We start from the raw sequence: 27,438 nt of genomic DNA, 5'->3' as shown, positions 1-27,438 counted from the left end.
TCTGAATTAAATGCCAATTCTACAAACTGGAAAGAGTAGGTACCTAGTCTGTTTGGTAGCCAAATAAAAAAGAAACCCAGGCCGTATTCAGTAACTGCAGTGCTGAGTGCTCACAAAATGCTTTCTATCCATAAATCTGTCCAATCATTGAACATTATTTTTATTACATCTTTTCTATTTTACATACATTTTGGTTCTATTGGTTGGGGGGGGCAAACAAAATATTCTCTCTTAAATGAACCATGTGTTAATGTTCTTGCTCATACATTCTGGTCACATTAAAATATATGCCATTTGACTTATACTTGCCCTTCAGAAAACAGGAGACTGCAGTAAAGGCTTTTTATTTACATTCATTTCCTAAAATTTGAAAGTCAAGGACAGGAAGATAAATTTTTAGCTAAGAATCTTGCATTACAAATTACAAGTGTCTTAGCAAGACCCCTATTTAGCTATTTGATGAAGTCTAACAAGCCACATCATAGGGATAAGCAGACAGGATAGAGCAGCGGCCACAGGAAGGCTTCTTAGGGGTACAGCACTTACCCTCCAGCTGGAGCCACAGGTAGGAGCCTCTCACTGCAGTAATAGTGGCAACACACACTTCTTCAGGGAGAAGAGGGTTCACTGCTTCAAGCTTCATATTCTCCTTAAATTCATGCTCAGAAATGGACTGGAAAATGAATCAAATCCAAACTCATACTCAGTATTAACTCATGTGCTCATCTGAAAGACCTATTCTAAGTAATATTTAACCCTAGAGTAACACTTTAAAGCTACAAATTTATTTTGCTTTGTTTTCTTTCTTAATGAAGCAAAGTCAAATGTCTGTCTCTCTTGGTATTATAAGCAGTTTATGAGGTCAGGTACACTTGCATTATGCTACCTGTGTGACCCTGCTCAAGTTGTATAACCTCTTTTGCCTTAGTTTACTTCATCTGCAGATGACCTTGAGAACACTGACTTTACTGGGTTACTTTGAGTTTTCATAAAATAAAGTACCTAAGGTTCTGTGCCCTGAACCAACTGGCTCTCACCCACTGTTGGTTTGTTCTCTTCCCATAAAGGGCTCCATCACACAATTAGCTGTCTGGTTCCTAGTTCTATGTATAAAAAAGGCAGTCAGGATAAATAATGCTTATGAACAAGAGAAAATACACATTGAAAAATTTGCAACTTCTGAGTCAAAATGGAGAATTGAACTATATTTGATTATTCTCTCTTCTTTCTGATAGCACCCTAAAACTGAGTGCTTTGTTTTTTTTAACATAAAAAAAGAACGAAAAGATTTGTTGAAAACATTTAAGAAGCATTTAGGTCATACCACTGGCTCCTCTACTCCACACCCCAGGGCAACTATCCCATCCCTTTCCTACAAAAGATTTATCCTCCAGAAAGGTAAGACAGAAGAAGATCCCTGGGCAGGACGACACAGGAACTGCTGAGGGCATACACACAATGCCCCAAACAGCATGCACCTGGAATGCTGAGAGGTCTGTCCAGTCCTTGCCTCTACCCTCCAAGCAGACTGGAAATATGTGGTCATATGACAAGCCCAGGAAGAAACATGGGAACATATGGATTGCCAGACACATTCCACCCTAAAAAGAAATTCAAGATGCACAAGCCCCCCGCCCCCCCAGCCTCAGAGCTTCCAATCGGCTTCATCTTTTAGTCTCTCCATTCTTAAATATGAGCAAACCACCGAGCATCACTAGACATCTAAAAACATGAAAGCTAGGGACCAAAGTAGACAAAACAAACAGAGTGGAGAAGACTTTATGCAAGAAGAAAATTTCCCAGAAGGCATGGGTAATTAACATCCCCTGAGTTAAAGAAACACTATCACATCTTCAAAACAAGAGTAGTATGTTATTTAAAGTAAATACTCAGAGAACAGAAACAGTTCTGGAAAATTAAAAAATGTGGTATTAAAAACTCTAAAGAAGAACTGAAAGATAAAGTGCATGTTATGTATACAGGCATACAAGAGTATGTGTTAACTCTATGTTAACACTCAAGAGAACACCAGTTAACAATCCACATACAAAGGAAAAGCCTTACCAAAGGATTAGCAAATGAATACATATTAACACATCTTAAGTTAAAATAGACTGGTTCATCAAAAGAGGATTCCCTGATTTAGATGATGACTTTCAATTAACCCAGTAATACACTGAGTCAGGAAAGGGAACTTCTGCAGCATATATTATTAGTGTCTCCCCACCCCTCAAATAAACTCTAAGTTTCATAAAGGTATGTGGGGGGGGATGGGAATCATAGATTTCCTGATGTGATTGCCTTTGCGGAAACAGACAGAAGCTACTGGAAGATATGGGAAGAACTAGCAATAGAAACAAGAAAATTAAGCTATGAAGGGATGCCTGTGTGGCTCAGTCGGTTGAGCGCCTGACTCTTGATTTTGGCTCAGGTCATGATCTCGAGGTCATGAGATGGAGCCCCACATCGGGCTCCATGCTCAATGGGGAATCTGCTTGAGGATCCTCACTTTTTCCTTCCTGTGCCCTTCCCCTATTCGCGTTCTCTCTCTCAAATAAATAAATCTTAAAAAAAAAGAAAAAGAAAATGAAGTCATGAAAAACATGGTAATTATTATTAACTTGAGGACAAATAAAAAAAATCATAAAATAATGCAGTGTTCAGCTGTGAATAGTATCTGAATGCATATCATAGTGTGAATATTCAATTCATTTTAACCCAAAATTGCAATAGGCCTCTTATAGAAAGAAGAGGTGGGTTAGACAGAGAAAGGTATGTAAAATAGCTAAGTGCTCATTTACCATAACATACAACCAATAGACATCTCTAAAATTAATGACTCAAAAAAAATAAATAAATAAATAATAAAATAAAATAAAATAAAATTAATGACTCAAAAGATCGCAGCATACTATTTTGAAAATGATTTAAGTATAAACAATATCAAAACAACAGTGAGAACAAGAGGATTGAGTACTCCTGGAAAGGGAGACCACCGAAAGGGATAGGGCAGGGAATTGTTTTATGTTTTAAGCTTTCTACTGCTATTTGGCATTGTAAACCAAATGCATATAATATTTTCACAGAAGTATTTTTAATTAAGTTTAATGATTTTTTCCACCTAGTATTTAAGCATTTTTTCATATTTTTAAACAACCAAATATAATAATGCAAACAAAAAATTAACATGATTTCAACTAAGTAAAAAAATTGATAAAACTTTAAAAACCAATTAAATTAACAAATTAACTTCCATAGTAAATGAATTTTTTCCTTGGACCATTTTATTATATCCAACAAGATGCTTATTTGGTTTGAGTGAGAGGGCTGAGTAATAACCATATGAGGACAGGAGGCATAGCAGTCCCTGGTAGCCCCAGAGCATGGTGATGAGGGGACCAGGGGTTCTCACCGGAGGGAAGCACCTCTGGGGAGCAGCTTCAGCACCACACTGTTTGAGGTAGTCGGCCCAATCAAAGTCCTGGCCCGGGTAGCCTAGGTAAGGACATAAGAACAATAATTCACACCACACATGCCTGCCCAGCTTTTCCATTCTGCAAGGTGTCCACCCACAACTTCTCATTTGCTAATTTGAGGACTTTGTTGATTTTAGGGAGGAGGAAAAACAACCTATAAAACAAAAGCATTTTTCATGTTATAAAACAGAGCAACTCTGCTCAAATCATAGCAATATACTAAAATTCTTTGAATAAAATTTTTAAACTTTCAAGTTTCAAATTACGCATTTATTTTCAACAGTATTTTATATGATTCACTGCTGGCAGTTTACCGAAAGAATTTAAGACGCTTATGACTAGATTTGATTTGTAGTAATAAATCCAGTCTTACTATCCATTCTATTCCAAGTTAGGCTCTAAAGGAAGAGACAGCAAATAATCTTTTTCCTCTCATGAAGCTATGCCCTTACACATCTTAGCCACACCTGACACAATGCTCTCAGTGCTGTTTTCAGATTCATGTTCTACAGGATCACAATACTCTTATAACCTCAATCATGAATTCATCTCAGAAAACAGAGTTGGGCTTAACTGCCTGCTTAAGTCCACCATAGTCCCTGGTAGAGGCCTCTGAGACCTGACGCCCTGGCTCCACTGTCTGCCTGGAGGCCCCACTGCCCCACCGTTTCTGAGCAGCTCTCCCCTGCATTGAACTAAGCACCTCACAGACACACAGCAGGCTACCACACTATACCACCCAACAGCCAAACCGCCCCTGCGGTCCCTCCTCTCCCCAGCTCAGACTGGCACCATGCTCCCCAGCCACCTCCACCTCTCTACCTCACAGTAAATTAGCTGCCATTTTCAGTTACATAGTCCACTACTCTCCTCCTCTTTACTGAGACAGATGTATTGTCTATAACAATGCAGAAAACTCCAATATCTTTAATAAATTGTTTTTCCTTTTCACGGAAAGGGAGCAGGCAAGATAAGCATTTGGAATGTCCAGAGCCTTCTAGCAAAGCAAGAACTTCCTCCTGTAGGTGTGCACCCTCCCCACCCCGCCACCACCAGGCAGGTGTGCTTACTCTGTTCCCTGATGGAGAACCTGGGAGGCTCCATTACTGTTTTCCCCTACTTGTTCCTTGAAAGACTGTGCTACTCACTTTTCCCCCGGTGACAAACAAGCCCAATGTCTAGCTCATAGCAAACATTCCGTAGATGTTTGTTGGATGAATGAAGGCTGAATAAACAGCAAAAGGTTCTGAGTTTTTGACTCTTGTTAACACAGCAGAGTACTTCTAGCCCAGTGTTCCAGCATTCACCATTTAGAAAGTGAAGCTGTGTTCACCAAAAGCCAAAATAAAAGATATAGACTGCCAATCAAATAATCTGATTGCTGATATAAAACATTTGACATGTCTAGACAGTCTAAATTTAAAAATATTAAAATTTATTAAAAATTTCAGTCAAGCTCAATTAATGTCATATTTAAGGACCAAAGATTATATTTTGCAGGAGCACCTGGGTGGCTAAGTCAGTTAAGCATCTGACTCTTGATTTCGGCTCAGGTTATGATCTCAGAGTCATGAGATCAAACCCCAGGTTGGGCTTCGCACTGAGCATGGAGCCAACTAGAGATTCTTTCTCTCCCTCTGCCCCGTCCCCGCACCCTCAGCCCCTGCTCATACACTCTCTCTCAATAAATCTTAAAAAAAAAGAGAAAAAAAAGGTTATATTTTGCAAAGTCTCAAACACCAGGAAAATGAGTTGTTGCTTTCCTACCTAAAGCTTCTCTGAGTCCTGCTCTTAATCATAAACCTTCTTCCCAAGTCTGACAAGCCTCACTCCAAGGGGATGCTCAGAAACCTAAAAATCAGTCATCTGCCTCCTACCACCCAGCTCTGGTACGGAGGTCTTTTCCCATATGCCAGCTCCTGACATTCCCTGTGTACTTTACCTTCACTTCTCTGTACCCTCACGACAGACACAGGAGAGAGCAAACTAGGAACCTGCATGAAAGCTCAGGCTGTTATGAAGATATATTTGTCAAGGTAAGAGGACAGAACATACTTAATCTTTAATAGTTTTTTAGCTTAATTTGTAATTTGCAAATATGTAAACAATGGAATCAAGGCCTTCATTTATACTTGTCTTGGGACCCAAAAATGTTAAGGACAGGCTGGGGCACAAGGAGAGACAGACAGACAAAAGATCCAGGTGATGCCATCTGATAAATCCTCTTCTTTTTTCTTTTTCTTTCTTTCCTTTCTTTCTTTCTTTTAAGATTTATTTATTTTAGATAGAGAGTGAGTGAACACAAGCAGGAGGGGCAGAGAGAGAGAGAACGTCAAGCAGACTCTACACTGAACACAGAGCCTGATGTGGGGATCGATCTCACAATCCTGAGATCACAACCTGAGCCAAAACTAAGAGTTGGACGCTTAATCAACTGAGCCACCCAGGTGCCCCGATAAATCCCATTTCTTAAAAAGAAGACCCTGAGGAACAATTCAGAACAGAACAACTACCTACCAGGAGGGGGGCTGATGTGTAAACCATTCTTTAGACTCCACTGCACAGGGAAAATACCAGGACTGTCGGCATGACACACAAAACATCGTCGTGCATGATTCTCTGGTCGCAAATCATCCATTTCTACCAGAAAGTACTTCTCATCAAAAACCTGCACATACAATTGGACAACAGAGACAAATGGTTTTACATGCATGTATACACACACTTATGTGTCTGTCATTTCCCTGACATAGACAAACATGTTACAAAACTTCATAGCTACAGTGAGTATGAATAATAACACTAAGTACTGGGCAGCCCCAATGGCGCAGAGGTTTGGCGCCGCCTGCAGCCTGGGTGTGATCCTGGAGGCCCAGGATCGAGTCCCATGTCAGGCTCCCTACATGGACCCTGCTTCTCCCTCTCCCTCTGCCTGTGTCTCTGCCCCTCTCTCTCTCTCTCTCTCTCTCTCTCTCTCTCTGTGTCTATGAATAAATAAAATCTTTAAAAAAAATAAAAATAAAAAAAATAACAGTAGTACTCAATAAATGTTACCTATGCATCAGGCATTGCTTTAAATGCTTTTCAAGCATTAACTTGAAAATGCAATGCAGTAAGGTAGGTACCATTCTCAACTCCACTTTGCAGATAAGGAAACTGATTTAAAAAGAGGATAAACAAATTGCCCCATTTTACTCAGCAAGAAAGAAGCGGAACGTACGTTCAAATATAAGTATTTGGGCTCCAAATAAAATTTAGTTTCGGCTGAGTGAGGAGTTCACCACATTTGCATATTAGATTTTTGGATCCTAGCCTAGTTTCAAATACCAATAAGGTTTTATTAACCTGCTCTGGCTCTTTCCCTCCCCATGGCCCTTCAGACTCCAGAAAGGGCCTTCTGACCCCACTGCAGGTTCAGAATTCCTCCCTTAGAATAATCTTCTCCTAAGGCAAAACAAATTTAAATCTCAACAGGTCAGAAAATTCAGGATCCAAGTGACCACTCCCCTAGCCACACTTGTCTTCTGGCTCTACTCGGTAAGTGGGCCTCTGCTCTAGTCCTAACTGATCTCTTCTCTTGTGCCTCAGTACCAGTAACAGAGTCCCTAAGGCCTGACAACCTGCCCAGCTCCTGTGGTTACTCTCAGAATGAGCCTTACTTTTGTCAGCCTTCCAAAAGACTGGAGTCTGAGTGTGGACTCCATGCTGGAGAAATCCTAGACAGATCTCATGATACAGACCATCTGCCTCCCACCCCAACACATCCCCTCACCCACTGAGCCCTGAACCTTATAGACACTGTCACCTGCGCCCATATTTCTCAGACACTGCAGCCTGCCTGCTGGGTATATCCTCTCTCTAGCTGTATACAGTGAGACCTGCCCCAAAGACCAGGCCCCACACCTCTGGCATCCAAGCTTTGGTTGGCTGGGGTGACCAGGCGAATGGGCCACAGAAAACTGGACAGTATAAATACAAAATGTGCACAGAAGTCATTCTAGCCTCACAGCTTAGGAGAAACATGGCTTGCATTAGCAGAGCCTGAAGACCAAAAAACTCAAACCACTTTTCTAAACCAGTCACCCTGACAGGAATTCTTAGCAGAAGAGCTGCCCCCATGTTACCTTAACAACTGTAGCAGGAGAGATCCCAAAAGGAGACCAGGGGTCCACAGCTTCTAACTTCATATTTACAAAGAATGAGTGAGTGCTAATCACTTGTTTGTCCTGAAATGCAAACACCAAGAGGGAATAAAAAGATAGTATTTTCACATTAATTTTATACTCATATATAGCTGAATACTACTCTTAATTAATTAAAATAGAACTGTCCAGTTTCTGATAAATAATTTAATCCTATATTTTCTTTCCTGGAAAAAATTATTCAGAAACAAAAACATAGGAAGTACTCCTACTCTCTATATTTGGCACACAAAAGCCATCTGGAGGAAAAACAAGTTTATTTTATAACGAGTTAGGGCTATGGAGTTAAGAGTGGAAAAGAAAAGACTCAAATGCTGTAAGAAAATGTTGGGAGAAGACCTAGGCTACTTTTTAGAAGAAAAACAGGACACTCATCACTCCAGCCTTCCAACCTCTTTCCTCCTTCAGACATCCCAGCACTCTCACTGACCCTGGGGATTACTGTGCACCCTGCCACCCCCAGCTGCCTTACTCTGCTGTGAGAAGGGAAGAACCGATCCATCACATTTGGTTTTTACCTTAAATAAGTAGGATGGCAATGGCTCTTCCTCCTCCTCTTTCACTTTGGCCAAGATCTCTTGCCACTCAGCTTCAGTTTTCAGATGCCGGATGGCTTTTGTAAAACAAGACAGGATATTTTATTTTATTTTAATTAATTAATTTATTTATTTATTAATTTATTTACTTTTAAGACAGGATATTTTAAATGAGGAAAATTTACACACTTTATAACTGTTCTGAAGACATCCAACACAAACAAAAAAGTCACTTTCCATGGAGAAAAGAAAGGGCTCCAGCCCACTTACACCATCTTCATTCACAGAGCCTGTACCTTAACTTCAGTAGTTTGCCCCTCTGTTCAGAGCCTGGGTATTAGGCCTGGTGAAAAAACCCGCAGCAATGGGGCGTCTGGGTGGCTCAGTCGGTAAAGGGTCTGCCTCTGGCTCAGGTCATGATCTCAGAGTCCTGGGACTGAGCCCCACATGGGGCTTCCTGCTCACTGGGAAGTCTGCTTCTAACCCTCTCCCTTTGCAGCTCCCCCTGCTCGTGCTCTCTCTTTTGCAGATAAATAAAATCTTTCTAAAAAAAAATTTTTTTAAACCTGTAGCAAGATCATAAGGACTGCTGTAGGCCACAAAATCATATAACACCCAAACAAAGGCACATAAGTGCAAATTGCTTTAAACAGTAACTCCAGTTTTGAGATCATTGTTATTTCTTCCAATCAACAGTTCACTTTGAACTAAGACCTATCCTATTCCTACACCTATCTAAATACTACCTAGAGAATTTTTCTTCAACTTTGGTAAGGATTCAGTATGAGTTGAGGCAGGAGTCCATAAGGTACATCAATATGTGTGGCAAATTGCTAAATTAGCAAACCAAAAGAAACATCTCTATTATGCTTTTGTAATATGCAGAATAATACATTTTTCAGTCTCATCAACATTAATAAAAGCATAATATAACAATAATGTAAAGTTAAAAGAAAAATGTTATATTACTCTTCACCTAATGGGGGCTGCAGTTCATATCCATGCTGAGCAGCCCAACCAACGTGATGAAGAAACGGATCCAAGTAATACAACCAAAGCTCAAAACTGTCAGAACTTGCAAGTCCTTCATAACGCAGCTTCAGCCTTCCCCCAATGTTTTCTACTACAGTAACAATCCAAGTGCTTAACGAGTCACGGAAAGCTTGACATTCTAGCCTGGAGCCTGGAGCAATGAGATCTAAAGGATTCCTCCCATTGCGGAGCTGTGGGTACAAGAGGTGAAATGATTACAAGAAGTTCAGATGGCATTTTAAAAAGTCAAGTTATAAAGGATCTCAAATGAGCCTTTATATTTCTACCCACTCAAAGCCATGACACTGAAAGGCCTAATCTCATACAAGTCTCCATAATATTATTTCTAGATGATATGAAAATGTTTATCTTAAAGAAAATTCTACTTATAATGCAATGAAACTATTCTAACAGACCTCTGTCTCTAAAATTATGTTGTATAGTTTAATCTAGTAAAAACTTTTAAATTATCATTACTTAGTCTGATTATGAAAGCAAATATGATCACCATTAAATGAAAAATAACAACAAAAGTCAAAATCACCTCTAAGAAAGAACCACAAAAAATACTTTCACACCCACTCTAGACCGGATTTCCTACACACAAGTCAACACATCTACCTATATCTGTCTCACATTTTTTGAAAAACGGGAGCATTGTATACTCTTTTTCAATTTGTGTTTATCACTTAATACATCACAGCTATCTTTCTATTATAGCACATATAAATCTTTATTCTTTTATACTGTTTTTATTGATATTCTGTGTTCTAAATGGGTAGTAATTTATCCACTTATCTACTGATGGCATTTCAGTTGTTTCTGATTTTTTATTCATTTCACAATAATGTTCCTACAAACACAGTTGTTTTGATTATGCTGATGGAACGGAAAAGTTTAGCTATCACTCTAGATACATATTAAAAGCTACAATAAAGAATAAAAGGGAATGCTGATTCCAATATCATCACTTAACTATTTATTAGTCAAACTCCCATTTTTTTCCTAATAAGAATTGGTCTGCAACACTTATAGATTTATATAAATGCAAAAGAACATATGAAGAAATGAAGGAACACGTTCACAGCTAAAAATCAGGATGGGAGAATCAAGGTCAATGTAGAGCTGGATATCTAGTAATTCATTTGTTCATGATTTCATTCATTCATTAAAATTTTATGGTTTGTTTAGTGTGTGCCAGACACTGGCTAAACATAATGAAATGAGTCAGAGGATAAAATAAAAAGATCAACTGGAAATTGAGTATTTACCAATCAAGTTTTAAAGGTGAATGTGAATGAATCACAGAATGAGATGTAAGAGTCAAAACCATAAAACTTATAGAAGAAAAAAAAAAAGACTAAATCTTTGTGACCTTGCATTAAACAAAGCCTTCTTACATAACACCAAAAGTGCAAATAACAACAAAATAGATAAGCTAAACTACATCAAAATAAGCTTTTGTGCTGCATACAGTATCATTATGAAAGTGAAAAGACAATCCACACAATGTATTTTGAAATCATGTATCTGACCTGGACTTGTTATCGGAATATAAGAACTCTTACAATTCTATAATAAAAAGACAATCCATTTTAAAAATGGGCAGAGACATTTCCCCAAAGAAGATTCACAAATAGCAAACAGTACAGAAAAAGATGCTCAACATCATTAGGCATTAGGAAAATGCAAATCAAAAGGAGAAACTGCTTCATATTCACTAGCATAGCTATAACCAAAAGAGAGTAACAAGTGTTGGCAAAAATGTAGAGAAATTGGAACGTTCATACATTGCATTCCACATATGCCACAAAGAATATAACTGGTATGACAGAAAGTGACAAAATATAACTTAGAAATGTCAAAACCAATAAACTGATTTCACAAAAACAAGAAATCTATATTATATTCACTAACAAGCTAAAAAGCTCCACTAATTTAAAAGGACTGCTGAATGCACATAGCGGTTAAGAATTCAATAGGTCCAATGTCTTCCGAGCTACAGAAACGGGGGTCTCAAGTCACCTGGGGTGGGAGTTAAAATTCCTGAAGTAGAATCAACACCTGCTCAGCTCTAGAGCCCAAAAAAGGCCATTATCTTCCAACTTCACAAAAGAATCTGGAAAACTAGATTTTTATGTGTTAGCAACTAATTCAGAACATTTTAGGTACTAAGAAAGGCACCAGTTGGCAACCTCTGAGGAGAAGTTTAAACCTGCCGGTACCCATTGTCTATGTCTGTAGTAACAATGCTTATTTGCTGTAGAGTGATAAATGAACAACCAATTTTAAGATTTCTTAGACAGGAAATACCACCGAAGATGAAAAGGGTTTTCCACCTGATTCTGCAAGCAGTAATACTCACGCCTTCTAGCAGCGGAACAGGAGGGCTACATGCTCCCATAAGGGTCTGCCGTAGAAACTCGTTCCAATCAGACACTTTATCTCTGATGCCTAGATGAGAAAAATAAGTGATTACTCATAATGTCAGCTACAGAACACAGAGAAACGAAACTCAACCTAATACAGAGAAGTTAAACCACCAGTGAAAATGATTTAGAGATGTATTTGTACTTTTAATATCTGAGTCCAACATATTAACTTCTTTCAGAGATTAAAAAAAAATCCCCCTCTAGATAGACCTACTTCCTGATTAGTTTAATAAGAAGTGTACACAAAACAAAGAGAATACAGTAACAGGGAGTTGGGCCCAATTTATCCAAAAGTTAACTACTTTATTTTTTAGGATGGGAATCCTCAAACATATATAAAGGTAGAAAAAGGGATATGATGACCCCCATATACACTAGCTTCAACAACTGTCATTTCACGGTCAGTCTTTCCAGGAGTTGTTAGCAAACTACAACTTGTGGGCTAATTCTGGCCTACTGTCTATTTTTGTAATTAATAACGTTTTATTGAAACACAGTATGCCCATTTGTTTACTCATTGTCTGTGGCTGCTTTCACACTACAAAGATAGCATTAGGTAGCTATTAAGAGGGATCACATGGCCTGTAAAGCCTAAAATATTTACTGTTTGGCACTTTGCAGATATTTTGCCAATCCCTGATGATCTATACTCTCACACAGTCCACCTCACCCAACCACAGAATATTTAGAAGCCAATTCCTAGGGGCACTTGGGTGGCTCAGTGGTTGAGCGTCTGCCTTTGGCTCAGGTCGTGATCCGGGGGTCCTGGGATTGAGCCCGCATCAGGTTCCCCGCAGGGAGGCTGCTTCTCCCTCTGCCTATGTCTCTGCCTCTCTGTGTCTCTCATGAATAAATAAAATCAATCAATCAATAAGGTGATTTTTCTATCATCCCTTTTTTGTTTACTAACCAAAATATCTTTTAAAGAAAAATTTCACTTCTTCAACTACTTCATTACCTTCAGGTACAAAAAAAGCCAGGATACATGTTTGACTCTCTTTACCTTCCCCATATTTACTGGCCTACAAAATCATCAGTGGCTTCCCTAGCATCTTCCAAAAGAAATCAATGAGTTCTGTTGACAAGTCTCACTAGGAAATTAATGACTAGATCATATATGACATGTTTCAGCCTATCGCAGCTATTATTCTACTGATGCTCAAACTGTCTTGTCTTTAACCAGAAGGAATCTCTTCTGACATGACCCTAGTAAACAGTCACTGACATCTTTCTTACTTTTGGTATGAATGGTGCCCCAGGCTCAGCTTGTACCTTTCCTGCCCCAGTCCAGGAATCAGCTTCATCTCCAAGGAGCTCTAATTTATTCAAGTCAAATGGCATTTAGAGATCATAATTAGGGTGCTGAGAGTGCTCATTTTTAAATATTCTTTATACTAAGTTTGTGTTTCTAAGGCCTTCTCAGTATCTAGAACTAAGAAATATTTTCTCTTTTTTTAAGACATAAATCACATCAGGAGTTCGTACTGATACTTCCAATACAAATTCACAAAGATGTTGTTTCTACTTGACTTCATTTATACAAGTTCTTTTTTTTTTTTTTTTTTTTTTTATTTATGATAGTCACACACAGAGAGAGAGGCAGAGACATAGGCAGAGGGAGAAGCAGGCTCCATGCACCGAGAGCCCGACGTGGGATTCGATCCCAGGTCTCCAGGATCGCGCCCTGGGCTAAAGGCAGGCACCAAACCGCTGCGCCACCCAGGGATCCCTATACAAGTTCTATTTCCTTTTTTTCCTGCTGAAAGCCCTAGCTCTCAATTACACATTTCATTATGACTTCATCCCATAATACCCGAATAGTACTTCAAAATAACATCACCTTTGTCATCAACAATGATTACTGAAAATAGCTTACTTTTGTTGTTGCTATGTTATATGCCTATTAGGGATGTGCGTTTAAATTACTGTATATGAGAGTCAATGAAATAGTTCTCTGAGTATCACTTCACAATCTCTATATACAGTTATACTCTTATGCTGCTTTTGTTTTTGTTTTTCAGAAATTTCTTTAAAATTTAATTTTGTAGTTATATAAAACACTTACATAGTGCAAATTCAAATCTACAAAATAGGTACAATTAGAAAATCTAGCTTCTTTCCCTCCCCCTGCCCCCAATTCCATTCCCTTCCTTCCTCACAGGTAACTTTTTTTTTTTTTTAAATGGGAGCAAGGTTCAAATAGCATTTTTTTAAAGATTTTATTTATTTATTCATGAGACACACACACACACACACACAGAGGCAGAGACATAGGCAGAGGGAGAAGCAGACTCCCTACAAAGAGCCTGATGTGGGACTCGATCCCAGGACCCTGCGATCATGACCCCAGCTGAAGGCAGACACTTAACCACTGAGCCAATTCAGGTGTCCCCATAGGTAACTTTTTAAATAGATTTATTTGGGGGGACGCCTGCGTGGCTCAGTGGTTGAGCAACTGCCTTTAGCTCAGGGCATGATCTCAGTGTCCTAGGATTGAGGCCTGCATTGGGCTCCCCACAGGAAGCCTGCTTCTCCCTCTGCCTATGTCTCTGCCTCTCTCTGTGTGTCTCTCATGTGTAAAATAAAAAGTTTAAAAAATAAATCTTTTTTTAAAAAATAGATTTATTCTTTTATTTTTTAAAAATGAACTTCACATATATACATTCATACGCTCTCCCTCTCCTTCATTCTATACACATTTTTCTCTTTTCATAAAACAAGATATCCTGGAGAACACTCCCTAGCTGTAGTGTTGGTCCCCATAGATGGTCCCCATTTTCTTTTACCATGCACTGCAGCTTTCATCATCATAAAGTACCCTTTTGTCTCATATAATGCTTTCTGATCTGAATTCTACCTTTGCGAAATACCAAGACTGACACTACTTTCTTTTCCATGTGATTTGATTTTTACGTATTTTTGTCTATCCTTATATTTTAACCCTTTCAGAATCTCTCCATTTAGGTGGGTCTCCTGAACGTAGCACAGAAGTAGGTTTTGCTTTCTGAACCAATCTGAACTGTTCTTTTACTTTTAATAGAAGACTAACCCCATTAACATTTATTGATATTATCAAGAAGTATGGCCTCAATTCTGTCATGTTGTTAAATATTATACATTAGTGTGTGTGTATGCACAGTCTCTCACTATGTGATCTATTTCATTTGAACATATACTTTTTCTTTTTAAAATCTATCTTTTGGTGTTTAGAAAAGTTTGTGTTTTTTTTCTTCTGGTTATCTCAGTATATACTAACACCTTTATATAACACTTTAGTTCTATTTTTGGACTATTTTCCATTTCATTGTTCTATAAACAATACTAACATTAGCCAAAACTTCTTTTTCTCCTCTTCTTCACAATCTCATTTCAGGTAATAGTCTTTTATACTCGATTAACATTTAAAAGGTAATTAGTTTAATTACTCTGCAGTAAAGCTGGTTTTTTGAAAAGGCAGTGAGTGAGCTTTACCACTATGCACATGTCCCCTCCCTCTTGCTGCCTCACATTTTTATAGTTACACTGTATCTATACCATCAGACGAGGTAGCCATTACATACTATACTGTCTCCTTTGTAATCTTCATTGAGTTCCAAGTTCTACAGCTACACATATATTTATAACGTCTCATTAACAGTTCTTATACTAATGTCTCTTCATTCACTTGGTTTTTTAATGCTCAGTCCCCAGTGGATGTGTTAGGAAGGGCTCACAGGAACACTATTCCTGAGTCTTCACACCTTCCTGTCTGCTTATGGCCTTTATACCTGAAGTTCAGTGTGGCCAGATGCAAACCCTTGTCTCTTAACGATGTTACCCCACTATCTTTTGTCATAAAGCATTATTGTCAATCTGATGATAATCTGGTTTTCCTCCCTTTTCAAGAAATTTAGACCCTTTGCCTGAATAACCAAGGGATTATATTTTTAAAGTTCAAGCGTCATTAGAACACACCTTGATAGAGCTGCTCTCACTTGATTTTCCCATGTACAAAGTGAGCCCTTTCCATATGTGTTTCAGTCCTATTTTATTTCAGTCAAGTTTATTTGAGTGAAAGTTTATAGTATTTTATTATTTTATTGTCATGGTTTTCTTTGGGGACTTTATCCTAAGTCTTTTTTCTTTCCTACTTTCTTTTTATTTTAATTTTTTTCTTCCTTTTCATCTTCCATTTCTCTTCAGATATTATTCATGGTAGATTTGTTCCTGTTTAACTTAGTCTTCCTTCCTAATATCTTTTTATTTCTAGTTCTTGCCTAACTTTTACTTTTTCTTTTTTCTTAAGATTTTATTTATTTATTCATGAGAGACACAGAGAGAGAGAGAGAGAGAGAGAGAGAGAGAGAGGCAGAGAGAGACACAGGCAGAGGGAGAAGCAGGCTCCATGCAGGGAGCCCAATGTGGGACTCGATCCCGGGACTCCAGGATCATTTGGGCCAAAGGCAGGCGCTAAACCATTGAGCCACCCAGAGATCCCCAACTTTTTCTCTTTTCAAATATCCCTTTTCTCTTTCATTTCTGAATTTTTATGAATTTTATACTTTTTCTCACTGCTTCTATCATTGTTACTACTTTCTCTTAGCTGATTTTTTTAAAAGATTTTATTTATTCATGAAAGACACAGAGAAAGAGGCAGAGACATAGACAGAGAGAGAAGCAGGCTCCCTGCAGGGAGCCCAAAATGGGACTCGATCCCAGGACTCCGGGATCATGCCCTGAGCGGAAGGCAGCTGCTCAACCGCTGAGCCACCCAGGCATCCTATCTCTTTGCTGATTTTCAAATGTTTTTATGTGACATAATGTTCATATCTCTTTTGTGGTTACATTTCTCTGGAATGATTTTATTCCATCCTTCTCTCCTCTCTCTCCCTCTTGCTCTTTTGTTATAATAACCTTATACTCCATGAAAATCATTTAAATGAAATGAATTTTCCTAGACTCCTAGGATGAAATGGTAGGCCAGTCAGAGCTTCATGTCTCTAGAGCTTCCTCTTACAATGTTTTTTCACAAAATGCTTAAAAATATGGCAGCTAGGGGCGCCTGGGTGGTTCAGTCAGTTCAGCATCTGACTCTTGGTTTCAGCTCAGGTCTTCATCTCAGGGTCCTGGGATAGAGCCCCATGACAGGCTTCATGCTCAGTTTAGGATTCTCTCTCCTTCTCCCTCTATCCCCTCCCCTGCTCTAAGTAAATAAATAAATCTTAAAAAAATAAAAAGGCAGCTAGAAGACCACAGACTCCCAAGGACCCTAACACCTAAATCTTCATTTCAAAATACCATTTTTCACCAAAAGAAGCCAGAATTCCTTGGAGAAATGGCTGATTTCAAGGAAAAGCTTCTTGGGCTACAGCATAAGAAATTACTCAAAGAATGATGGGAACTTAACAAAGTACATATTAGCCAGCTTAAAGGGGTACCCACTTCCCAATTCGAGGACAATGTGAACATCAAAATAAATAATGACAGTAACGGACTATAACTTATCGAGTAAAATAAGAATCACAAGTCTACACTGACAAACACACATACATATATGTATGTAAATGGGGAAAAGGAAAGCTCTTTCTATTGTAGAAAGCCTATTATGAAATGTAGACAGAAAATACCATTTGGTAATCATTAGAGTAATAACCATTTCAGACAAAAATAATCAAGTGCTCGGGGATCCCTGGGTGGCGCAGCGGTTTGGCGCCTGCCTTTGGCCCAGGGCGCGATCCTGGAGACCCGGGATCGAGTCCCACGTCGGGCTCCCGGTGCATGGAGCCTGCTTCTCCCTCTGCCTATGTCTCTGCCTCTCTCTCTCTGTGACTATCATAAATAAAAATTAAAAAAATTATAAAAAAAAATAAAATAAAAATAGTGGGTTGAAGTTTGAAGAGTGATGAGATACTTACATTAACTCAAAGTATCTTCCTATAAGATACTTAGTAATTTGAAGGTATAAAAGTAATCTTATGGTGGAAAAACCTGGCATACACCCAATTAATCAAGTGATAAAAGTTAATATCACCAGTTACATGTCCTAATAATGACTGGTGCCTTAGAAGAACTGAGTCACTTCTGCACTTTTCCAACCAAAAGTGCACAATTGGAGTCTAAGGAAACATCAGACAAACCCAAAGTGTGGGACCTTCTAAGAGAATAACTGGCTTGTACTCTTCAACATCAACACCAAGAAACACAGAGTTAGGTTAAGGACACTAAAGAGACATGACAATCAAATGCAATGTGATCCAGGAAAAGAAACAAGGCATGATCAATATTACTGGGAAAATTGGCCCATAACTTTCAAAAATGTCAAAGTCATGAGAGACAAAGAAAGTCTGAGAAACTGTTCCAGATTAAAGGAATCTTATGAGACATGACAACTGGATGCAACACATGATCTGGGATTCCCTTTTACTATAAAAACATTATGGGGAGATACCTGAGTGGCTCAGCGGTTTAGTGCCTGCCTTCAGCCCAGGGCGTGATCCTGGAGTCCCAGGATCAAGTCCTGCATCAGGCTTCCTGCATGGAGCCTGCTTCTCCCTCCGCCTATGTCTCTGCCTCTCTTCTCTCTGTGTGTGTGTGTCTCTTATGAATAACTAAATAAAATCTTTAAATAAATAAATAAATCACTATGGGTAAAAATTAAGATATACAGGTGAAATAATAGCATTACGTCAAAGTTAATTTCCTTATTTTGCTATTTTCCGGTGTTAACCAATGTCCTGATAAGTACATTAAGGTATGAGTAAAAGGCATCATGCCTACAACGGATTCTCAAATGGTTTATTAAAAAGTCACACATGTGTTTGTGTATGAAGAGGGAAGGAGGGAGAAGGAGGGATACTATAAATTTGGTAAAACAACATTTAGGTAAACTTGGCAAAAAGTCTCTAAGAATTTTCTAGGCTATTTTTGCAACTTTTCTGTAAATCTGAAATCCTAGCAAAATAAGGAGCTGAAAGAAAACAAATAAACTCTGATATTTTCTTAAACCTGAAGCCTTCTTTCCCTTTCTCCATCTTTATGTGATCTTCCCTCTCCTTCTGTCCTACTGTCTCTGTCCTGTTTAATTTGGATTCTATTCCCAGTAAGGCTCTTTCCTGGAAGGGAACTTCAGTAAACTCATTTTAAGAGTTCATAGGTCTCAGATCACCTAGAGGTGAAAAGAGGACAGTCAAATCAGAAGAGAACTAACAGCATAGCAATCTGGCCCAGCATACTTAAAGACAAACAGACCCACAAGTGCCAAACTCAGAGAGCCTCACAGCTTTACAGGATGATAAGCAACTCATGTTCCCTAAGAGTATCGTAAAAACCCAAGGCTTTATGAAGCCCAAAAAATAATTTTCAAAGAGAGGGAAATGTGCATTACTCCTTATAGATATTTTCATTCAAAATGCTAACCCCAGAAAGTTAGAAAAACCTATTTGATGGCAGAATTGAAAACCTCAAGGTTGTGGACACATCATGTCTCAACAGCAACCATCTTATTACCTTCTGGGGCTTCAAGAGTCTTCTTATTCTGCTCACACCACCCAATGGGGTAAAGGTCAGCCTTCCTGATGTCACACCAGAAGTCGGCCCTCCGGTCCTCACCATAGCCATCATAGCGAAGGAGCAGCAACTGCTCACAGGTGGTGATGATGGTGGCAACCCAGTAGGTTTCAGGGTCTGTTTTCACAGCCACTTCCAGTTTCATCCCAGGAGCAAATCCATTTTGCAAACGTGTGTCCACCTGAACAGGGAAATGTTACTAACCACCAGAAAAGTATCTCAAATGAGTATTTTCTTTAGCCAAAATTCTTTTTTAAGACTTACAATGCTGAGGCACTAAATGAAATAAAACTTTCTCAAGGGAAACCTGAGAAAGTCCAATTCTAACTCACAGCAGTGATCCAAACAAAACAGGGAACAGCCAAAGGAATTTTAATAGAACTCAGTATTTTCACCAAAGCAGCCTACTATGATTATAGAAAATGTTTTCTATTAAGCACATAAATCACTAAATGTTCACCATTTTAATAGCCTTCAACACATTATGTTTTCAAGAGCAATTTCTACACCCTTCAAAAAAAATTCATAAAGCTAGAAAAGGGTAAGGACAAAAGAAGCTATGATGATAATGAATTAGTATAGTATGTACTATATGTAGGGGGCCACACCTCCCAGTTTCCCTGAAACAGTCTATGTTTACTATCCTTGAATAAAAATAATGCCTTGTTTCTCTCTCAAACGGTCCTAACTCAGAGGATACATTGTATGACCACAAAGCCAAAGGTGAGCAATTCTGGAACTACTTCAGTGAATGCTAAGATTAAATACACACACACACACACACACACACACACACACACACACATAGTGGGAAATGAGAACCATGTTTCTCACTGTGGCAGAGAAGACCAGAATGAACCTTGCGGTGCTGAACTGGAATCAGTGGTGTCAGAATGAGGTCACAATGACTGATAGAAAAATAGTAGAAATGTGGACGTACATGTGTGTTAATACATTTCCTAGCTCTGTGAATTGACAGGGACTATAAGTAATGATACTTATCAGCAATAAGCAAACTTAGTGTAGAAATCTTGATTTATAAATGCCATCCTCCAACGAAAAAAGAACATGGGCTCCATGGAGAAATAAGTGATCCCAATTCTAGGGTAGGGAAAACAGTAAGTGCATGGAATATCTTATGATGTTAGGAAGTAAGAAAATGCTCCAAAAATCATGGGGGCGATTGGAAGGGAACGGGAGATGACTAGAAAGATCCCCCAATGGTCACATTAGGGACAATTTGAGCAATAAAATAAATAGTAAGACTAATGGATTATAACCCATAGATTTAAACAATATCCATGAGTCTATATTGTAAAAAATAAATAACAAAGGAGAGATGGATATATGTATTAGAGAGGGGGCAAGAGAGAGGCAGAAGGAGAGGGAGAGGGAGAGGATCTTAAGCAGGCTCCACACCTGCATGGAGCCCAACGTGGGGCTCAATCTCACAACTCACAAATCCTGAGATCATGATCTGAGCTGAAATCAAGAGTTGGCTCAACCGACTGAGCCACCCAGGTGCCCCTGGGTAAATATAATAGATTTTTTATGCTACCTTGTAATTAATAATTTTGCTAAAGTTAGTCATTAACTTTGTATCTGTAAATTATTTTACTCCTCTATAAATGACATTTTTTCTTTTCTTCTTAGTCTTATACATTTTAATTGTTTTTCTTAGCTTATTATATTGGCCAGAACCTCTAATATCAAATAGAAGTCATGTTAAGCAACATTTTTATCTTGTTACATATTTAAAAGAAAGTATGCATCATACTACTATTAATAAAGTTTACTGTAGACTTTTTGTAAAAAAAGTCTATCCTTTAGCAAATTAAAGAAATTCCCATCTATAGTTTACTGAGAGTTTTTATATCACGAGTGGGTATGGAATTTTACCAAATATTTTTCTCTATATATGGAGTTGATAATGTGATTTTTTCCTTTATTCTGCTACTGTGATGAATTATGCTTTTTAAATATATCTTACTCACTTTCTCTTTTCTCCTGAGATTCCAATCACACAAGCATTAGACTTTTTTATTTATTTATTTTTAAATATTTTATTTATTTATTCATGAGAGACACAGAGAAAGAGGAAAAGACATAGGCAAAGAGAGAAGCAGGCTCCTTGTGGGGAGCCTAATGCAGGACTCAATCCCAGGGTCCGGGATCACGCCCTGAGCCTAAGGCAGATGCTCAACCACTGAATCACTCAGGTGTCCCTCCACTTGGTTTTTTCTAATAGTGATTGTCACTACTGAAATTCCTTTTCTATTCACACATGTTGTCCACCTATTCTACTAGAGCCTTTAACCTACTACTCATAGTTATTTAAAATTGTCAGTCTAATAGTTTCAATACCTGGGCCTTATGAGTCTGGTTCTGTTAAGTGCTTTGTCTCTTGACAGTTTGCTGTTTTTCTGTTGCTTCTTCATGTGTCTCATAATTTTTGGTTAAAAGCCAGATATCCTGTATAGAATAATCAAGACTGAGGCAAAGAGGGGCACTGGGTGGCTCAGTTGGTTAATAGGCATCTGCCTTCGGCTCAGGTCATGGTCCTGGGATAGAGCCCCATGTCAAGCTCTCTGTTTAGCGGGGGAACCCGCTTCTTCCTCTCCCTCTGCCTACGGCTCCCCCTGCTTGCGCACTCTCTCTCTCTCTCAAATAAATAAATAAAATCTTTTAAAAAACAGATTGAGAAAAAAAAAAAAAACAGATTGAGGCAAATAGGATTTATGCCTGGAAATGGGCATATTTCTTTTTTGGCCTTAAGTTTGAGGGAGAAAGTCAAGTCAATGTAGTTAGGAGTGGAACTGGATTTGGGTTTTGTTGTTGTTTATTCACAGTATACCAGAGGCTCCAAAATATATAGTAGCATTTTCTATTTAAGATAATTTTCTTAAAAAAAAAAAAAAAGATAATTTTCTATTTAAGACTCATTTGCCAAAGTGCTTTTTTCCTCAATATTTACTGCTCACAGAAGACTGAGGTCTTCTCTTTGTGACTGCATCTCAGAGACCACTCTCTCCACACTCTTGCCTCTCTCCTACAAATAGACCTCTGTTACCCAGCATTTCCTAACTTGGTGGTTGAGGATAAGCAGAAAAGGACATTCTCTGAGATTCAGCCTCAGTCTCAGTCAAGTTCTGTGTCCTGAGTCTTAGGAGTGGGAACTTCTCAGTGATCTTACCCCTCACCCAACTGTAGAGGACCTCCAATGCTTCAATACATATTTCTACCCTTCTCTCAGGGACAGAAGGCTTTTATTTCTTCTGTTCTATCTCCAGTCTGCAGTGGATCTTGACCTGCACCCTGGGGTTAACAGGGTTTGCATCCCTTCCCCTAGCAGCTTAAAGCTTTTGTTCTAGAAGACCCAGGTAAAGCATAGTGCCTTTTCCAAAGCTGGTGCTATTTTCTCCATAAGACACATACCATAAGGAAAATTGTTTTACTATCTTAGACCTGTCCTCTTTGCAAATGTGGTTTTACCTCTTATTTCTTCTTTAGCCCTCTCTTCCCTCCCTCCTTTATTCCAAATTGGGTCCTATACAACTCTTGCCAGTAGTCTGCACATCCACCTTCATTTTCCTGGAGATCTGAGTACTACCAATATTGCCCGTGATCAGCTATCCACCAACACCCCTTCTCAGCATCTTCCTATAGTAGTGCCTGATTTTCACTGTATTTGGCAGCCCTTCACCATATACTGATTCAAGCTTACAAATATTTTCTACCTTTGATGATGAGAGAGTATACATCTACTTTTCATTCTCCTTGTTGCTTTGTCATTCAAAGAGGTGGAATCTATCTCTTTAAAATGATGTCTTTTTAGATCTAGAGTTTTAGTCAGAAAATTCGTCCTCTATTTTCATTTTGGTATAAAAAAACAAGCTTGTATAAATACATATTATATTAGTAATAACATTAAAAAAAGAATTCAAAGATATTACATGATCACAAAGAGACTATGTTAAAAAATACTGAAAACGATTATAAAAGGTTAGTCAATACAATATAAAATGAAATTCTTACTTAAAATACATAATTCTCACCACTTCAATTTAACAAAGACATAAGTGAACTAAAAATTAGAAAGGACAACTATTATGACTGAGTTTTTATAAAACAAACTGAAAATAGCATAACTCTTCAGCTTATAAAAACACCTATAAGAATATGGTTCAGGGCAGCCCGGGTGGCTCAGCAGTTTAGCACCACCTTTAGCCCAGGGCCTGATCCTGGAGACCCAGGATGGAGTCCCACATCAGGCTCCGTGCATGGAGCCTGCTTCTCCCTCTGCCTGTGTCTCTGTCTCTCTCTCGCTGTATCTCTCATGAATCAATAAATCATTAAAAAAAAAAAAAAAAAAAAAAGAATATGGTTCAACTTCACAAAATCAAACAATTCTAAGTGAGCATTTGTGCCTTCCCAAATCCTAGAACAAAGGAACTATGCCCTGTTGAACACTGCTTTGGGACTGAAATGTCTCTCCCCAAAATTGCTATTTCAAATCCTAACTCCCAATGTGATTGTATTTGAAGATAGCATCTTTATGGAGGTAGTAAAGGATCAATGAGCCCCTAAGAGTGGAGCCCTGATCCAGTAAGATTAGTGTGCTTATAAGAAGAGACACCAGAGAGCATGTTCTCTCACTCTCTACCATGTGAGGACACAATGAGGAGGCAAACCAGGAAGAGAGCCCTCACCAGAACCTAACCATAATGGCAACCTGATCTCAGACTTCTAGTCTCCAAAACTTGAGAAAACAAATTTCTGTTGTTTAAGTCACCCAGTCTATGGTATTTCATTATGGCAGCCTGAAAAGACTAAGACAAACATGAAATCAATAGAATCAATAACTCTGTGTCTTAAGAGGGAGTGTAAGTGAACAGGTTAAAAAACTAGGTCTGAATTGGAGTATTTTCTTATGTTCTACCAGCATTACACAGGGCAAATAAGTTGTCAAAGGCTGAAGAATTAAACTGGGCTATTAGAGCATAAAACTATGCTGCACTGGCCACTAATATGATCCACTGTATGATATTGCTTGTGTTTCTGCTCAACATGTTACTGAAATTCCTTTCAATGTGCAAACCAATGGTCATAAAACAAAGTGCAAGAAAATAAACCACTTTCTTCAATTAATGAGGGTTTTTCTTGACAAAAATAAGGAATATTCATGACTTCTCAAAAAGACAAGTCCTGCATTAAGTGGCAGAAAATACACAAAACCAAAAAGGATTTTAAAATATGTCTAGGGGCGTCTGGCTGGCTCAGTCAGTAGGGCATGCAACTCTTGATCTCAGGACTGTAAATTCAGGCCCCAAGTTGAGTGTAGAGATTACTTAAAAATAATATTAAAAGAAATAAAATACATCCAGTTTTCTTAATGAGGGTGGCAACAGGAAGGAAAAGGAAGAAGCACTCAAATCCTTTCAAGTGCCCCAACTTAAAATAACTCTAAATTCTCTGATGGTACAGTGAGTCAAAGGAATAGGATATAGTTAGTAAAACAAATAGTTACTGGCTTACATGTTTAAAAGATCCATAGGGAACTGCAGTGGATCCTGTCTCTTCTAGATAATCTTCCCAGCTTAATTCCACTTCTTCCACACCAGATCCAGCATCTAGAATTAATATCAAAACAAAAGGAAACAGATGAGCCCCAATTAAAAAAAAAAAAAATTAAGGTATAAAAACATAAACTTAGTAGCCCTAACTTATACAATTTACTTCACAAGTTAATTGATTTTACATACAAAATAATCATGTGTTCTTTTTAAATGGCAGGATCCTTTACTATATTGAGTATCAATGAATCCCAACAACACAGAAGTGTGACATGCTGTCTCCTGCTGGAATCCATCAGGAATTCACCCAAATGGGATTCTATAAAGCTGGTGAGAGTGTAACTATTATAATCACTTTGGACTACAATTTGGTATCTACTGCTAACTATTTAAGATACTTAATAGGCATTTCAAACTTAAATTTTCAACCTGACTCTTTCTTAGTACTCTCCAAGTAAGTAAAAGACATCACCAGCCTATATTTTGGCTCAATCCAAAAATGTGGGGTTATCCTTGTTTTCTAACTTTTCTTTCACATCTTGCATCAAAACCACTAGAAAATTCTGTAGGTACTATACCTTTAAAATATATCTCAAATCTAACCACTTTCTACCATTTCTATTACTCTCTCTCTCTAATCCAAGACCTAACTACTATATCTTTCACCTTTTAATCCCAATTATAATAAAATCTAAACTCTTTGGAATTGCAAAGGCCCAACATGGTCTGACCTCTGGCTACCTTCCCTGCCACCTCATCCCCAACCAGCCCCTTCTTTGTTCCCTGCACTCAAGTGACCCTGGGATTCTTACTATTCTTCTCTAATCAAGTTCTTTCCTCAAAGCCTCCTCTGCATTTATTTTCTTAGCTCAAAGACTCATTCCCTAGTGTCATTCCCAGCTTCATTTCATTCAAGCTTCTCAAACGTCTTCTCTCCAGAAAAGCCTTCAATCAGTACTTATCTAAAGCAGAAACCCCAGACTCCGCTTTCATTATCTTAAAGACATTCAGTCCTACTTGACAGTATGCCATACATCATTTTATCCTCCCCATTAGAAAGTAAACTCTATCAAGGCAGGACTTTGTTTTGGTAACTACTATAACTGTCACAGAAGACTCAATAAATTTTTGTTGAGTGGGCAAAGACTCAAATATTCCAGAATCCAATAATCCCAATTTACATAAACTCTCTTAAGAGTAGGTTTTTTGTTGTTTTTTTTGTTGTTGTTGTTTTGTTTTTTTTTTTACTGATGTATCCCCACTGTTCAAAACAATGCCTGGCAGTAGCAAGTTCACGATAAACAGTTGCTGAATGAGTACACCTTAGAGGAGCCTATGCTTCACACAACACAAGGAGGATGCTCGCCACAGCACTGATTGTAATAGCACCAGACAAAAGCAATCCATAGGAAAAGAGATAAATTACAGCAATTCTACAATAAAGTAGTAGTATATAGCAGTTGAAATGAATGAATGAGTATTGACATAGATAAATCTCAAAAAACAACCAACCCACATTGAATAAAAACAGCAGGTGCAGAATGAAGGGCATAAGACGATACAGTTTAGATTTCAAAGCAAACTTTGCACTATCATGTTTATAAATGCATGCATATTAATAAGAGTATAAAAACAATGGTGGAAACAATATACATCAACTTCAACAGTGCTACCTTTGAAGATGAGAGGAGAAAACAGGATTAGAAGAGAAATACAAAAAAAAAAGGAGAGAAGTACAAAAGAGGCTTAAACTCTATTAGGTTTTATTTCTTTCAAAAAAAGGGGGGGGGGAGGTAACAACACATGAAAAGATGTTCAAAATCATAAGGGACATGCAAATCAAGATCACAGTAAGACACACCTCACACCCACTAGAATGACCATTATCCAGAAAAGCAGAATGTAAGTGTGACACGGATGTGCACTGCTGGTCTAGGAATGTAAAATGGTGTAGCCACTATATGGTAAACTATATGGTGGAAAACTATATGGTAGTTTCTCAGACAATTAAAAATACAATTACCCTATGATCCAGCAATTTCACTTCCGGGTATATACCCCAAAGAATTGAAAGCAAGGACTCAGATACTTGTACACAAATGTTTGTAGCAGTAACAGTCACAATAGCCAAAAGGTGGAAGTAACCCAAGTGCCCATAAAAAGATAAATGGATAAATAAAAGGTGGTGTATACATACAATGGAATATTACTCAGCCTTAAAAAGGAAGGAAATCTGGACCATATGACAACATGGATAAACCAAAGGACATGATGCTAAGTGAAGTGAGCCATTTGCAAAAGGACAGATACTGTATGATTACATATATATGCAAGAGCTAGAGCTATCAAATCCACCAAGATGGAAAAGAGAATGGTGGCTCCCCAGGACTGGGGAGAAAGGGAGATGGGGAGTTATTATTGTGTAATAGCTACAAAGTTTCAGTTTGGGAAGATGAAAAAGTGCTGGAGATCACTGTGGTGATGGTTGTACAACGTGAATGTACTTTATGCTACTGAACTGTACAACTAAAAAAAGGTTAAAATGGTAAACTTTGTGTTAAGGATATTTTACAGGAATAAAAAAATAGAAACAAATACTAGACCAGATTAAAATCAATTCTTCACGTAGGTACCACACACAA

General features: G+C 38.2%; 1 protein-coding gene and 1 long non-coding RNA gene across 19 annotated transcripts in view; one reads left to right on the top strand and one right to left on the bottom strand.

The window, feature by feature from the left end:
• Positions 1–27,438, bottom strand: part of SFMBT1 (Scm like with four mbt domains 1) — a 126,482-nt gene that overhangs the window by 24,182 nt on the left and 74,862 nt on the right. For 14 of the 16 annotated variants that reach the window (XR_012011943.1, XM_072785906.1, XM_072785913.1 and 11 more), the window contains 9 exons: positions 24,759–24,853; positions 19,164–19,404; positions 11,612–11,700; positions 9,191–9,437; positions 8,197–8,291; positions 7,601–7,702; positions 5,994–6,144; positions 3,413–3,495; positions 547–673 (listed from right to left, as the gene is read on the bottom strand). Coding sequence is in view for 15 of the 16 variants with exons in the window: in XM_072785906.1 (XP_072642007.1) it covers positions 547–673; positions 3,413–3,495; positions 5,994–6,144; positions 7,601–7,702; positions 8,197–8,291; positions 9,191–9,437; positions 11,612–11,700; positions 19,164–19,404; positions 24,759–24,853 (1,230 nt within the window). In the remaining variant the exon portion in view is untranslated. Of the gene's footprint in view, positions 1–546; positions 674–3,412; positions 3,496–5,993; positions 6,145–7,600; positions 7,703–8,196; positions 8,292–9,190; positions 9,438–11,611; positions 11,701–19,163; positions 19,405–20,057; positions 20,112–24,758; positions 24,854–27,438 lie in introns of those variants that run through there. The other 2 variants (XM_072785914.1, XM_072785917.1) reach the window with 2 other exon arrangements.
• The window catches only part of LOC140610179 (uncharacterized), a 36,661-nt gene that overhangs the window by 8,748 nt on the left and 475 nt on the right, over positions 1–27,438 (top strand). Inside the window, exons 1-2 of one of the 3 annotated variants that reach the window (XR_012011944.1) lie at positions 20,132–20,341; positions 25,017–25,126. This is a non-coding gene — a long non-coding RNA (uncharacterized lncRNA). Of the gene's footprint in view, positions 1–20,131; positions 20,342–25,016; positions 25,127–27,438 lie in introns of those variants that run through there. The other 2 variants (XR_012011945.1, XR_012011946.1) reach the window with 2 other exon arrangements.

Source organism: Canis lupus, chromosome 19 (genome assembly GCF_048164855.1).
Source record: "Canis lupus baileyi chromosome 19, mCanLup2.hap1, whole genome shotgun sequence".
Lineage (NCBI taxonomy): Eukaryota > Metazoa > Chordata > Mammalia > Carnivora > Canidae > Canis > Canis lupus.
Note: the sequence above shows the minus strand (reverse complement) of the source record. Positions and strands in the feature narration are given on the sequence as shown.